General features: G+C 44.4%; 2 protein-coding genes across 4 annotated transcripts in view; one reads left to right on the forward strand and one right to left on the reverse strand.

The window, feature by feature from the left end:
• Window positions 1–5935: 5935 nt before the first annotated feature.
• On the forward strand, window positions 5936–12187 carry SDHD (succinate dehydrogenase complex subunit D). Its single transcript, XM_078594613.1, has 4 exons — window positions 5936–6039; window positions 8834–8929; window positions 10208–10343; window positions 11143–12187. The coding sequence occupies exons 1-4, from the start codon at window positions 5991–5993 to the stop codon at window positions 11306–11308; spliced, it is 447 nt and encodes a 148-aa protein (XP_078450739.1). The 5' UTR covers window positions 5936–5990; the 3' UTR covers window positions 11309–12187.
• Window positions 12188–13938: 1751 nt separating this feature from the next.
• LOC144718967 (protein Aster-C-like) overlaps window positions 13939–16467 on the reverse strand; it is a 30629-nt gene continuing 28100 nt past the window's right edge. For all 3 annotated transcript variants that reach the window (XM_078594616.1, XM_078594615.1, XM_078594614.1), the window contains exon 18: window positions 13939–14324. In XM_078594616.1, the coding sequence (XP_078450742.1) occupies window positions 14247–14324 (78 nt within the window). In that variant the 3' untranslated portion in view covers window positions 13939–14246. The remainder of the gene's footprint in view (window positions 14325–16467) is intronic.

The following is a 16467-nucleotide window of genomic DNA, read 5'->3' on the forward strand; positions in this document are numbered from 1 at the left end:
GGCAATGCCACTTCTTCATATGACAAAAAAAGATGCTATGAAGGGCCATAGTGCACAATGATGTGCTCCTTTTAGGACTGTTCTATGATACAATAGAGGAGTATAGTTGAGCTAGGGCAGAGGTCAGAAACCGACGTAACAAGCAGAACAAAATTTAAAAAAATCGAATTCGGGGAATAAACTCAATATTTCAACGGCCGTGAGTCACGTGGCGATGCAGTCCTTAAAGAGCCGCATGTGGCTGCAGAGCTGCACGTTGCCGACCCCTGGCCTCGGGCTACTTCATTTCAGTAGCTCCCTCCGGCATCCAGAATAGCCGACACGACTGCAGGACGCACACCGCCTCTACAGAAGCCGCCGGAGCAAGGCACCGAGATGATGTGCCCCCAGGGGGTATGGTAAAGTGCAGTGGCAGGGTTGGGGTGACGAGTACAGTGGTAGTAGTAGTAGGTCTGGGCTTCTGCAAGCCGTATCCCGGTTGAGCCGGGTCAATCCGGAATCAGCCACACGGTATTTGCAGCACAGAAGGACATGCCTGCATGAACACCCACATACATTCACGCGAAACCGCATAGTGTGCGCACATACCTGTATAATTCCTGCATACGCACTTTTATGCGGATATATATCTGTGCACATTGCCCAGCTGTTTACGTGATCGTTACTAAGACGCGTGTGGTATGCCTACCCATATGTGTGTGTGTGTGGAGGACGTGCATACTTGAGCGTTATTCATGCCCTATCAAGCGTGGAACACTGTGAGGGTGATAATAGTAAGGGTGAAAATCATTTCAGGGAAAAAAATAAGGCCATGTGTATTATAGGACAGACTTGTGAGAAAGAAAAGATGCTGAGGCAGGAGAATGAGAGTTTAGAAAGCAGTGTTTAAAAAAAAACACATCCAAATGATGTGATAGAAAATAACTGCTTTCGAAAAGACCAGAATTATCATTCCAGTTAAGTGATCCAGAAAGACATCGCTGTTTAGGAATGCTGTTTGCTAGAACTACTGAAAAATGTCTGCTTTCCAAGATAGATTTGTTTCTGAGCAAACAGGACCGGCCATTATATTGAATCGGCGTGTTTCAATGAATCGATTCATCGCTTTTTTTTCTTATTCTCATGATACATGCATCGAATTGTGAGTGTAAGTATCTATTATTAGTTATGCAAATTATATGGTAATCTTCTCTTCAGGCAAATACATGAGACTGAATGATCGAAACAGAACATTTCACACAGACAATACCAATGAGACAAAAAAGTTTCGTGACATTTCATTGAATTATTTGGGGAGAGAATCCCCATATGTCTATAGCATTTAACCAAGTTAACTAAATATTGCGCAATTAACATTTGCATGGCATACGTTTGCATATATCGGAACATATGGGACAATAATTCAAAGAAACATCCTCAAAATTAATAATTTCGTATTTTTACACCTTTAGCCTGAGTTTACTACTGATCCTTTCCCAGATCTATTTAGGTGTTTTGAACTTTTGACCAAGAGCATCCAAATATAAATCCGGGAGGGATCACGGTTCTGCTCGTATACTTGTTCAGTTGGACCTGGGCTTGGTTGTATATAACACTCTTAAGTGATTTTTCTCCCTGAATTACGTGTAAGGTGTGAGGGAAATACCCAATGTGATTTACACAACCGACATCTGGGTTCTCCGTGGTGGAGGAAAGTACACGGTGTGGGTGGCTGAGGATTGCTTCATTTACATTTCAATGCGCTACTGGACGACGAACTCTCCCCGCCATGCTGAACATTCGGGGTTGTTTGTCCACACTTGCACCACGCTGGTGAGTGCAGATTCGTGATGGACCATTTCAGATAAAATTCGTGTTAGCCGTGGCCGGGAATCACAGTGAAATTTGTTAAACGCTATGCCACCACTCCACAATATTTTTTTATATACTGTATATATAATAGGTGACGTTTCAGGTAATGGCCCTTCCTCACAGCAAAGATGAAGAACCATTGCTTGAAAATATTAATTTTGCTAATGGATATTTTTTCACTCACACATTTGTCCCTTTGTTCTTTTTAGGGCAGTGCTATAGAAGAATGTGTGCTGAGTTTTTTGGTTTCTTGTACACTATACGGGACACACTGCTGAGTGGTACTGCACATTTCGCTCTGAACCCGGTGATATGCGTTTGATTCTCACCATCACCAACCTGCACCAGCGTGGTGAAGTATCGCAAAAATAACGATGGTAAGCATGGCACAGATAGCTCTTCATCCAGCAGTGGATTGGCATACAGCTGACAATAATTATTATGATATATTATCATTCTTATTGATATTAGGGGTGAGTGTGTTGAAAATTAATCATTGAAAGCCCATGCACTAGCAGAGCATCTCACCTACTTTGATCCCACTGGCTCATAGACACAGGTCACGCAGCGATCAGGCCGAGATATCTTGAGTTTGTGTTATCCCGGCACTGTTTATTAGCTTCGTCACACACGCACACACAAACAACGGCCGCCATTCGAAATTAGGTGGCGGTGTTGTCACCACAGCGCTCGTGCCACGTGAAGTGGTAAAGGCCCGCTGACACACACAAACACACGCATTCCCTGATGTAGCCCATGCACTCAAGTGCATCCATCAACACGAAATGCTTTGCTCAGCCATACCAGAGCACAATGCGTGACAACACCTGACTGCCCAGAACACGGTGTGTGGTACCCGGTACATCTGGCTGCGACGAAGCTGTTGGTGTGTGGAAAGAGAATATGACACATGAAGATAATTCTACCAGGCGGTATTGTCGACTGTGCATTCTATTACCCAGAATGTTATCTGCTACATGGGGGCATGGCATGAAAGACATTGAAGGACATTCACGAATGAGATGGTCGAGTTTCTCAGCTCGGCTGGCAACCCAGATCCTGGGTTCGAATCCAAGCAACCGTCTATGATTAAACTGGGATCGCACGCATTGCGAGCTGATGCTGTCAACCCGGTCATCAATTACTGCAAAAAAAACTCCATCAGGTTCTGCTCTTAATTCAGATAAATTCCAGCTCCGATAATGAAAAAATATCAGTTTGACTGTTATTCAACGAACCTCTTAGTGGCAGGGTAGGGAGGAAAGTGCTGCCCCCTACTGTGTGAACCAGAGGTCAGAGGTCACTTGAAGGGTTCTCAAAGGTAGGTCAGTGATATCAATTTCTGTGGGCCGTTCACTTACATGAAAGGTTGCACTGCCGTGGACTTAAGTTTGACCCGATTATAGGAATAAATCCATCGGTGAAATGCATTCAAGACAATGTTTCCTTCGCTTGGAATAAAAACGCAAGGCAGTAGATCACTTGTTTGAAGATTCAGTAAACAAAATTAGTGAACAAATACTAACAGTACAATTAAATACATTATGAGACCTCCTTTGCCAGTAGCAAGATATAGTAATAGGTTTTTACCCTTTTAACTGGCAACAAAACTGACACCTTTATACAAGGGATCCTGTTTGCATTAACCACAACACTTGCGGTCAAAATACAACCAAAAAGACAACTCTGATAATGTATGCACTGGTCCAACACCATGTGAGACTCGGCTTTAAGAAAAGCTGTCTCGGGTGTGGACCAATCAATTTCAAGGACAGTGCATATCATTATCAGATTTGTCTTTTTGTTTGCATTTTGACCGCAAGTGTTGTGGTTAATACAAACATGATCCCTTGTATAGAGGTGTCAGTTTTGTTGCCAGTTAAAAGGGTAAAAACGTATTACTACAATTAAATACGTTGCATTACATTGTGCACAATCATCGAAATTAGTTCCACTGGGGAATTTCCACCACCCGTGCCAGGGCTGCCAGTGGTGGTGAGCCATCAGCCCATGAAGATACATATATTTTTTGTACTGTGCATTCTTTCACTCACAGGTCTCTCAATGGCCTCTCGCTTGGTTATTATATTGAAGATTCGGGAAACATTGTGAATGGGTCGGAGAGGCGTTCGTTTGACGTTACGACAGCTCCCTCTACTGATTGCACCGGCGTGTAGTGAGTAGGGTGCGACACAAATCACACTGCGGTGATTCGATGAATTGTCACGATACGGACACGTGATTCGATTCAAGGTTAACACATTTTGTCGAGATTCTATCATCTTTCGATTTAAAGCTTTCGTGACTGCAGGGATTCATATTCTTGGTTCTTTCGGTAAAGTCACGTAGAAGGTAAATAATAAAATAATACTAATAAAACATAATACAATTCTCACGACGTTGCTTGCGTTGTGCCCGAAACGTCGTGAGAATTGTATTGTATTGTTTTATTTTTATTATTTTATTATTTCCCTTGTACGCGACTTTCCCAAAAGAACCAAGAATATTCTATCATCTCGTTTTTACTCTTATTTTTTTCATTTCTGTCTGGTTTTGTACAGCTGTGTTTTCTGCATTCAACTAAATGTAACATGATCGTGTATTGTTTGTATATAATTTGGATGGTTAAAAAAAAGTGTTAAACACGCGATTTGATGGGTGAATCATGAGCCTCAAACAATACTGTTTGTAATATGAATAGCTTCATTGTTAAACCGCTTCTAAGTCAGTACACCAACTCATAGAACACCAATAGGGGGCTGTCACTGACAGCCCAACGAGCTGAAGGAACCAAAATTGTCAAACTCTGGCCTCGCAAGACAATCTGCATGTGGCTCAGCGGTCCGGCTCTGTTTCGTAGTGGAAAAAACAACAACCGTGCGTCTCCTGAGCTGTGACGAGCTGGTTCGACACGGCGCTGCCGCGTGGCTCGATTGTACGGTGGAAAAAGAGATGCCAGACAGGTCTGGTTCGGCCCAGACGAGGCTGTAAAACATTAAATAATTCAAATGGATCAAACACTAATATTACCTTTGAGATGAGCGCATAAAAATCTGGGAGAGAAACACCACAGACAGTAGGCGTCATGGTTGGGATCAAACCCACGACCTCCTGTATACTAGGCGAGGGAGATAACATCGCTTCCATTCACTCTCCCCTAACCTCATCGCTTCATCTCAACAAACTAAATCATGTGACGTCCTCCAAATGGACACCCTCCAAATTAATAATCATGAGCGGGTGACGTCACTCCATATGGGGGGGCGAGGCGCCCCCCTCCTCGGCGTCAACTCACAACCCTCACTACAAAGGCAGAACCCTCACGTCATCACGCGATCTCTGTAACGCTGTTGAGACATCAAAGTAAAAAGGACGTCGTGATGAACAAGGGATTATATAACATTTACATGAAATAAGTCTGTGTCACCGGGGCATTACAAATTGCACACGAATGGATGCAATGAATATCTCGTCGCGGTCTGATTTTCGCTTGCAAGTTTCATATTTACTGCAATACACCCGTCCTTGGACGAGCAAAAGGCGAGTTGTATTATAAACAGTATTGGTTTACCCGTATTCTTGTTCAGGGAAATTTAGTTTTCAGGTCCATGCGGTGTATGGCCGTTTCAATAGGGGCAACAACAACAAAAATGTGTCTATTTGTGTTTCTCTCTTGTGATGGGACTTTGTAGGATGAACGTCGAGATTTATAAGGGCACGGGGGTGACCAATAAGGTCCGAATTGGTCTGTAAACTTTGATGGATTAATAAGGTAAAGGGCAACCGACAAAGGGGGGAGAGGGTGTTGGATATGGGACGGTGACTCCAATCGACGATTTACAGAGGGTAGACGTGGGGCTGGTGGGAGGGTGTGGGAGGGGGGCTGTAGAAGGGGGGGGGCGATAGGAGGGGGGGGCGATAGGAGGGGGGGGCTGTAGGAGGGGGGGGGCTGTAGGAGGGGGGGGCTGTAGGAGGGGGGGGGGGCTGTAGGAGGGGGGGGCTGTAGGAGGGGGGGGGGGCTGTAGGAGGCGGGGGGGGGGCTGTATGAGGCGGGGCTGTAGGAGGGGGGGCGCGGTGACGTCAGAGCATCTGTGACGTCACGCCACCTTCCGGTGCCCCAGCCGGAGGTCAGGGACAAGATGGCTGCGCTCAGGCTGCTCTGTCCGCGCTCTGCGCTGCAGATTTCACGTGAGTCTCTCTCCTCTCCCCGTCAACAGCTCCCCTCACCGACCGTGCACAGCGAGCATGGCTTCACCGACGGATGGTTCCTCTCGGTCGCAATCTCAAATCGCCGTGTCGAACGGTTCGCAAGTGAGGTAGAACGAGCGATGAGGTCGCCACGGTTTGTTATCTCGAGACGCGGGTGGCGTGTGTTTGTGTGGCTCCAGGTGAAGGACTTTGGATTTAGTGGCGACGTGGACGGACAACGTGGGGAGTGCTCGTAGAGGTGGAGAGAGAGGGGGGGGGGACGCCGTGACTTTGAGGGTCGCTTGTACCATACGGTGACGGTGGTGATGGTGGTTACGCTGTGAGAAAGTACGCAGCATGGACGCGTGTGTGTGGTGGTGGTGCGTGTGGTGTGGGTGCGTGTGGTGGTGGTGCGTGTGGTGGTGGTGCGTGTGGTGGTGGTGGTGCGTGTGGTGGTGGTGCGTGTGGTGGTGGTGGTGCGTGTGGTGGTGGTGGTGCGTGTGGTGGTGCGTGTGGTGGTGGTGGTGCGTGTGGTGGTGGTGGTGCGTGTGGTGGTGGTGGTGCGTGTGGTGGTGGTGGTGCGTGTGGTGGTGGTGGTGCGTGTGGTGGTGGTGGTGCGTGTGTGTGGTGGTGCGTGTGGTGGTGGTGGTGCGTATGTGTGGTGGGGCGTGTGCTGGTGTGTGTGGTGGTGTACATTGTTAGGTGCTCGCTAACAGCACTTGCCCCTACAGTCTGTTAAGGCTACACGGGGGATCTTTGTACATTGTTAAAGTGTTTCCCTGGATGGTAAATCGCTGCCTTCAAGTGTGGTGACAGTACGGCGTCGTGTTTAGGTGGTGATGACTTTGAGGAGTAACAACGCAAGTGGTTGGTGCACGTACTCGGCTATGAACCCCCCCCCCCACACACAAACTTGAGTTTAATTCCTGGTCACGGTCAACAGATGTCGACCATGGCTGGCTGGGAATGACCGAATGAGTCTTCTCGTCATGCACAGAGTTGAGCAGTGGCGAGCGATACTCGAACCCAGCGTGGTCAAGTATGGTCAGACAACCCCAGAACATTCGATTTAAAGCTTTCGTGACTGCAGGATTTCATCGTCTTGGTTCTTTCGGTAAAGTAATGTAGAAGGGAAATAATAAAATAATAAAAGTAAAGTTAATAAATGAAATAAAATTATATTTGTTTTATTTCCCTTCTACGTGACTTTACCGAAAGAACCAAGAAGATGAACCCCAGAACCAACACCACAGGGGGAGGCCTTCATCCAGCAATGATTTGAAAAATAACTTTGCTTAATTTGAATGATATTAACTGTTGAATGGCCTATACTGAGTAATGCTTGTGTGCGTAAAATTCTATTTAAGTTTTCCTTGTAACGAACAGACGTGATGAAGAAAATGGTCACCAATCACCCATCCAGCAATGAAAGCTTAAAATCGAATCAAGATTAATCACCCATCATTCCAACTGTACCGCTGCATACCGCCCATACTATTAAATGTAAAAGAATAGGAAGAACAATAATATACAACTCAAGGTATTGGTTCACCTCGTTGAGGAGAATATAAATAACAGATAAGCAGATGACATTTCTTCCGCACATATCCATTTTTAATCTACACAACCAATCGGCCCCACGACCTTCAACAACATCGTTACAAGACGTACAGTATAGTGTCTCATCATCGGTCAGGCTTGATTCCATTAATGCCGAACTGCCCAACGTTATCGGCAATGCCCCACTGTTTGGGATATGGTGCCACGCAAATTAATATGCATAACACACAATACTAATGATCGTTATTGTGGGGAATGCAGTGTAAATAAAATAGATACGCAATGTCTCCTTTTGATATTCGTTTCTTATTGCTGGGACTTTTAAGTCTTGCCTAAGGTAGTGAGCTATTCCCCTTAATGCATCATATGAGAAGGGATGGCTGCATGCCAGCTTGTCCCGAAGTCACCCCACTGCCACCCTGTGTGCAGGCGAACACGTCCCTGGGGCGGTGCATGAACTTCCTGAACCCTCAAAACGTAAACCACATGACCTAGTACACGTCATTCATCAGTGTTCGCAGCTGGCTGGCATTAGAACATTACTTCTGTATTTGATTCATAAAGCGTTCACTGCATCCTTTTAACAATTTACCGTATACTGCAACCAGGGGATTCAATTGTGTTCAAAAAGGTTTTTATTGTGGTCCTGAAGATATTGTCACATCGCTGTGAGGCTGATCTTATCCCTAATTGCTTTTCCATGTTTATCGGACTCATCACATCTATATGGAATTTACCATGGCCCCGAAGGATCTCGCACAACCTGAGGGGGTTTCCTACATATGAACCTTATGGCGGTACCATAGCACCCCGGCTCTCGCATAATGTCCGTGATGCAGTCATTTTTAGTCTGTTGATGGTCGGCGATGCGGCAGTCGACTCATCTCGACGAGCTGTACGCGATGCACCACCACGGTACGTACCGCGAGCGTTCAGGGTTTCGGCGCAATCGTCCTCGCTGTCCCAGGAATAAAATATTTAATTGCCTCGGCCATTTTTTATTATTTGGTACCCCGGGGTACCGCCATAAGGATCATAAATGTAATAGTTTACCTTTACACTTTTGAGCTCATCACATCCATATTGGATTCGTTATATATGTTGAACTTCTTTCACACCGTGCGTAGCCAACCGTGCTAATGGGAGTGGCTCATCTAATCCAGAGGACTCTACTTGAGGAGTTCATTATATATTTGTAATGTGGTGTCGTTTGTGTGATGTCCACAATGTACAGGGATATGCGTGCTGCGACACATTGGAGGAAGTAACCGATTGAATGGGACTGGAACTGCTGCGCTGCACACCACTCCACGTGCACATGGAGCACTAGGTATCAGCACCAGCAGACGCACACCATGCCACATAGCCACGCTCTGTGCATGCCACACACGCTGTGCACACAGCATCATATATACTGCACACCAACCCACGCCACACTCCATACCAAACCACATCCATACATCTTCTTAGGTTTTTTCGGTAAAGTCACGTAGAAAGTAAAATAAAATAAATAAAATAAAAACAAAAATCACGACGTTTCGGAGGCAACACGAGTCTCCGTCATCAGGTGGGACCGTCACAGCCAGATTAGCTGTATCACTTGATACAGCTAATACACCTGATGACGGAGACTTGTGTTGCCTCCGAAACGTCGTGATTTTTGTTTTTATTTTATTTTTTTATTTTATTTTACTTTCTACGTGACTTTACCGGAAAAAACCTAAGAAGATGATTCCTTGCAGTCACGACGAAAGCTTCAAATCTACACATCCATACATACCACATCACAGCTTCACACCATAGGCAACCGATCACTTAACATGCTTGCAATGTTGGTCGTATTCTGTATGTGAAATAATTCATTCACTTTATCACTGGCAGCATTGATTCAACATCAGTATTATTGTTATTATTATTAATATTGATGGTACCTTTGTCATCTTTAATATATATTTCTATGGAACAATGTTTCACAGTGGCTGGAAGTTCAATTCCATGGTCATCCCCATTTGCTTGAAATCATGAATAGGAATAATTTAGTACCAACTTTTAAATCAATTGCAATTCTTTGCAAGTGAGATGCAACAGATTCTACTAAATCCACCTATTTTTCCATATCATTGTGCATGTTTGCATCTTGATGACTCACAATGATCAACTGAATTTACCTTATCCATGATGCACGCAGATACTAGCGTGAGTTTACCGCCTACAACAACCACTTTGCAGCAATGCCTCTTAATCCACACAAAAATCAGATAACAGGAAATGTTCCACGGGTTATAGGATAGTTCATGGAGTCCTGTCCCAGAAGGACAATGTAAAAAGAGGAAAAGTCAGAGCTTGAAATATGGAAATATGAAACGTTAATTATCAAGCTCATTGTATGTTGAACTGTTGCACTGTATGTGGCCAACCATGCTGCGACCATCTGCGGGGAGATGTTGAAATGAAATTAAAACTATTAAAAAGGGATTGTAAAATGTTCCAAGTGTGACTGGAGGTGGGTGGGCATACAGGTCATTAAAACCCATTGTTAGAAATGCCTATGAACACAGTATCGTATCATGACATGAGGATTGTGCCGCTGGTGATGTTAACGTTTTAGGGTCAGCGTCTGCTCACTGGTCAGCGGAGCGGGTGGTGAGCATCGCAGCCTTCACCCTCATCCCAGCTGCTGTGGCTTTCCCCGGTGGTGTCACGGACTACGCCATCGCTGCCACGCTCACCCTGCACTCGCACTGGTGGGCATGCAAACTCCCTGCACTCACCCTTCACCCAATAGTGGGTGCACACTTATTGCACTCTCCCCGCACATGTTGTACATTATGGCAATGTAGACACAGTGGTCCCCCCTCAACTCCCAGCACTCTCTACAGCATGGGGAATGCAATCGTATTGTTTAAATACATTATTTGGTGATGCTGTGTAGGCAGTGGTACAAAAGCATAAATAAACAGCTCAACATTTGTGAATAAAACTGCCATAAAATTAAAATGTATCGTAGTTAATATTTTGGGTGGTGGCCTAAAGTATCTTTGGTATGAAAAAGGGCCCTTTCCCAAAACAGTCTATGATACATTATCCTTTAAAGGCAGTTTAAAAAAAAATATTGGTTAAAATCGAGTTTCTCATGATCAAACTTTAAAACTCTTTGAGTGAACAGCCCAGGCCACAGAGCCTATGTAAGTATTACCATGAGCAAGTCATTTTTTTTGTGATCTTTCACTTCTTTGTGATCTTCGTTACAAATTAAACATTCACCGTCGTTTACCTTAATTCTCACTCAGGATTACACAAAGCATACCTGTCAACCCATACGGTTTACTAATATTCTTGTACAGGGAAATTAATATTTTTTTTAATTTCTATTTTTTTGTGTTTCTCACTTGTGATGGGACTTTGTGGGATGAACGTTGATATTTATAAGGTCTGAATTGGTCTGTAATAAGATAGGCACTGATAAGGGATTGACAGGTATGTGAAAGCCTGTCAGGTATTGTAGCCTCATCGCTCTGTGTTGACCGCTACTCTTGTTCCCAGGGGCCTCGGCCAGATCATCACGGACTACGTGCACGGGAAGGCGACACTGGGCGCGGCGCGAGTCGGCCTCGCCTCGATTTCTGCAGTCACGTTTGCTGGCCTCTGCTACTTCAACTACCACGATGTGGGAATCTGCAAGGCTGTGGCAATGCTCTGGAGCCTTTAATCACACGCATACACCAGCTCTTAAGAGTCTCTCCTCTAAACAAGGGAATTATTTAATGACATTGGATGATGAAAACTTAATGTCTAGAAGAAATAATAGTAACTCTTGATTTTGTGGGATGGATAAAGGGAGGTGGGCAGCCCAGAAACTAAATCACAGATAATACCAAACATGTCAATTAGGGTATAAAAACAATGTTTACCTACGTCGAATGTATCTTCGGCTTTACTTCTTAATGTTCTGCTGGTCATGTGGGTACAGAGTCACCAACCCCTTGATGAGTGCGGAGCAGCCAACAAACAAGTGCATGTGTAGGTATTCAATTTTCACAAGCAGGGTTAATCCAAAACCCAGATAATTTGCCCACGAATAATCAAGAGTTAACTAATTATAAAACTTGCCTTACGAATATTTTCTTGGATTGATGTCAAAAACATATGGTCTGTCCATCGTGTCAATTGTAGTCAACTTTTCAAAATTTTAAGGATTGCTGGAATGTTCGGTTATCTTAAATGTTTGAACAATAAACCTATTATAGTATGAACAGTGCGTACATTATACTCACAGTACAATTAACATATTGTCATCACCTGTACGATTAGGTTGACTCGGCAGTTAATGGACTACACAATTATACCTCAGCCTGGGTTATTGATTGGCGGAAACCAATTGCAGAAATGTGGCCATACCGTCCTCAATATTGGTGAAATCTTCCTCCACCAACGCTTCATTTGTTCCACAGCATGTCATGCATTTTGCATTGTTCTAGGATTTAAGTACAATGCTGTAATATAGAGCTGCTGTATTATAAGTGTAAAGCTCCTCTCCTGGCCAATGAAGGTAATGCATTCGGATAAAAGAACGTATGCAAATCTTTGACATGTTGGCTCTGACTGGTTGATTTTAACACATTCCTGCGGAGGGAGCTGGTAGGAACGTTGGGTTGCTCGGTCAATGGCCAGGGTCAACGGCGGCGTGGTGTATTCCGCAAATATGGCCGACTGAGGGCGGGCACAAGCCGGTGTGAGTAGGTTAAATGTTGAGTTTTATAAGGGCACCACGGGGTGACCAGCCCCTCCCCACCCCTCCCCACACAGCCCCACCCCACCCCTCCCAGCCCCTCCCCACCCAGCCCCACCCTCCAAGCCCCTCCCTGCACGACGGAAGGACACAATCCCCTGTGGGCTGGTGTAACCAGGAGGTTCCTACCAGTAAAAGCAAGTTATAATTGCACAGGCTAAGTGTGCCTCTGATCAAATCACCTGATACATGCCTCTCGTCGGATCTCGGAAGCTAAGCCTGGTGGAACATGGACAGTGCTTGGGAGGGTGAAAACCATATTAAAATAAGCAGCTGTGTTGTCATCAGAGGGCAGGATGGCAAACCCATCATACTCCTTAAACCCAGATTGACCAGTTGGGGTGAAGGATGGTGAAACAATCCAGCAGTGTATTATAAGGCTATCTTATAAAGACAAGTTTAACACGTAGGATTTCGCAACCAAAATCCAGAGTATTTTTTTGGGTTAGATCGCGTAAATATATGCGTCGTTAAAACCACCACCTGACAGCCAACTAGTAAGGGTTGTCACAAACAGAACGTGCCAATTCGTCACTCGTACAGCACACTGGTGTGTTGGAGAGCCAAGCCACAACATTTACAATCTGAGTACGACATTAATTGAAACTCGCTTTATCAGGCGACAGCCAGATTTGTGGAGAAGTCTAACTGTTTTGTTCCTTATATAGAAGCGTAGATGTGGTGACCACGCTTCTGCGCACTTGCACCAAGTGGGGGGGGGTACAGGATTAACTGCACGTGTGGTAAATGTTATGTTGGGCAAACAGGACGAATGATCAGCACGAGACTAAAAGAACATCAGAGAAATATTAAATTATCCCAAATACAACTGTCAGCAGTAGCAGAACACACGTGCCAACAAGGACACTTAATTGATTTTGATAATGTTGAAGTTTTGTGCAAAACTAGCTACTACTGGCCAAGACTAATTATAGAATCTATCAAAATTGAAAGAAATAAAAATGATTTTAACCGTTCGGATAGCTACCACCTTAGTGCTGCGTGTAAGCGAATCATCAAATAATACATTCTTCAAATGCATGCCTATAAAGGTGAGCATACTTCAATAGGGATTACCGTTGGAAAGGCTATTTTAAGACAATAGACAGGAAGGACGAGATCAAAGGGCTCGCATTACGCGACCTAATCCAAAAAAAAACCTTATGGAAGACATAAGGTTAAAAGATAAACTATGTTGATTTGAAGCTTTCGTGACTGCAGGAATCCATACTCTTTGGTTCTTTCGGTAAAGTCACGTAGTGTATAAAATAAAATAAATCACGACGTTTCGGGCACAACACAAGCGTCCATCATCAGGTGGGGCTTTCCCACCATCAGGTGCTTTCCCAACTGATGACGGATGCTTGTGTTGTGCCCGAAACGTCGTGATTAATTTTATACCATACCTACGTGACTTTACCGAAAGAACCAAAGATAAACTATGGTCAGGTAAAGCAGCACCTCATTTTGAGAGAGAAACATGGATACGTGGGGGAAATAATTTGATATTCAAATGAATCAATCAGAAAAGACGATGGATAACACAATCGTTGCCAAAAAAGTGTAACTTTAAATAAGATCATCAGTAACGCAGTATAACAGCACAAGAGGTGTCACATGCTGCTGGTAAAGTGCTGATACACACAAAAAACCTAACCCCTCCCCACTTCCACATGCAAGCCCACAAAACCCCACACAACACGACATAACTATATCTCAATTGCACGGCACCAACATAAATACGACAAAATCAACCAAGGGAAATGAGGACAACGTGGTGTAAACAGTGCACGATGGTGCACATTCTTGTGTGGTCCCCCTGATATGAAGTGCATAGTATGGATGGTGCAGAGCATGTTCATGGAGCTTGTGTGTGCAATGCACTGCTGTTGTTCATTAGAAAATCCTTCTGCAGTCCAGCGAGCCACAGCTTCATCTGAAACAACAGACAAGGAGAATGCATGCTATGTAGAAACAATGGTGAAATAAAATATTAAAAAATACTTTAAAAAAAAAACACGCTTTAATGAGATGTACTGTACTCGTAATGGCAGAACTCCACGACTCCAGGAACTGGCTCCCCGAAGCTTGCCATAACGTAAGGGGCTGTGGTGATTTACAGGCAACGTGAGTTGAGCGTGGACAATTAGACCCGTAAAAAAGATTGTTTAAAAATATTTATTTTTAATTTTAATGATAGAATATAGTATTGTCATAAGTATGACATACCTATACCAAGTTTGCAGTCGATACGACATTGGGAAGACGGTTGAAATTGAGTTACAAGATTTGAGGATATGACAACAGACAGTGAGTTAAATCAAAGCGTGTAAAAAGACAGTGCAGAGTCAACATAACTCCCAGTTCAAGTGATTGATCGGGCAGCATTCCTCTCCATTGTCAGCCCCGAGCCATTGGTGAAAATAAAAAGATTCCCTGATGGAGGAGGTTGGTCCCAACTAGACACCCACTCGTGTGCCTTTCCACAAAGTGGTACGCCTATCATTCTCATCATATATTCAGTGCTAAATGACGGCCTCCCCAGGCCGTTGCTATCCCTCAGTCAAGCTACGTCTACCACCTGCACACCAGCTTATTTCATTGCTCCATCTCCATGGTAATATGCTGTTGGATATGTTCCGTCCACTTGCTGCCACTCCATTGTTACCACTGTTAGTCTCACCCACCAGCCAGGGTCTTTTTGAGTCCTAATTTGTCCTGGCCATGTCCATTTTTCTTAACTGTCAGTGTCTCCGATATCTGTATGTTCTCTAATCCATGTGTTCCTCTTTCTGCAATTACAAGCATGCATCTCTCCATGCTTTGTGCACGTTTGAGATATTCCATTTTCTTTGTTAATGTTCATGTAATGGATCTGTATGTCATAGCAGATAATATACATTGATTAAAATATTTATCTAGGCACACTGATATGCTGCTTTCATTATCAACACTTGAAAGGAATTTATTATAGTGTAGACCACCTTCCAAGATTTTAACTCATGACTTGATACCAAGGCAGTGTTTTAACCATAATGGCCACCTGGCCTTCATAGTGAAACGTCATGAGATAGTGCATTCTATTTTCCTTTGCCAGCCAATGAGCAAAAACCAACCATCCCTGCCACACGATAAATATAAACACCGATACCCCTTTTCCACTTAAACATTTGACCTGTGCCAGTACAGGGCCAGCACAGCACGGGTAGATTTCCACTGATATTTTGCTATGCAAAGCCAAAACTGAGCTGTGTTACGGTGGCCTCACAAGACTTCTGAATCTGGGGCCAAGCCATGTTAGGGGCAGGGCTAACAACAAAAGCCATCTGATTTCATCATATCTGAAAGACACGGCATCACATCATCTACATCTTGCTGTTACGAATTGTGCATAACGTGAGGCGTACTGATCCGCGGCGCACTCGCTCAGCACAGCTCGGATGTGGAAGATGTATAAATATCCAACTGCTGTAACCCACGACGCTATGGCACTGAGAACCAGAAGAATTCCCGCGACTCATCTCCCTCACATGTGGTCCATCCAGGTTTTGCGTTGTCTCAGCCACTGCCATCATCGTCATGAACCATGATCTATTCCTAATTTGAAGCTTTCGTGACTGCAAGAATCCATACTTTTTGGTTCTTTCGGTAAAGTCACGTAGGTATGAAATAAAATAAATCACGACGTTTCGGGCACAACACAAGCATCCATCATCAGGTGGGAAAGTATGGTCTGCTGCTGAGGCCCGGACGTCGTGATCTATTTAATTTTATACCTACGTGACTTTACCGAAAGAACCAAAGAGTGATGATCTATTCCCTTCTGGATGAAGGCCTCCACAAGCTGTCACCATCCACCACGGTGCCATGATGTGGCAATACATCAAACTCTTGCACACGAACTGACCTCATCCACTGTGATGAGGATAAGTCATTGACCAACATGTTTAGAGCCTCTTACATGGCAAGGAACCAATCAATGTATCCACAGCTTGTAGCACCATCACAAGGCCTTGACATTCGTGTCCATGCACAGAGGATAACTCCACCGCACTGGTGTGTGCCCGTGTATATGTAAC

The sequence above is a fragment of the Lampetra planeri genome, chromosome 5 (genome assembly GCF_965212315.1).
Source record: "Lampetra planeri chromosome 5, kcLamPlan1.2.h2, whole genome shotgun sequence".
Classification (NCBI taxonomy): domain Eukaryota; kingdom Metazoa; phylum Chordata; class Hyperoartia; order Petromyzontiformes; family Petromyzontidae; genus Lampetra; species Lampetra planeri.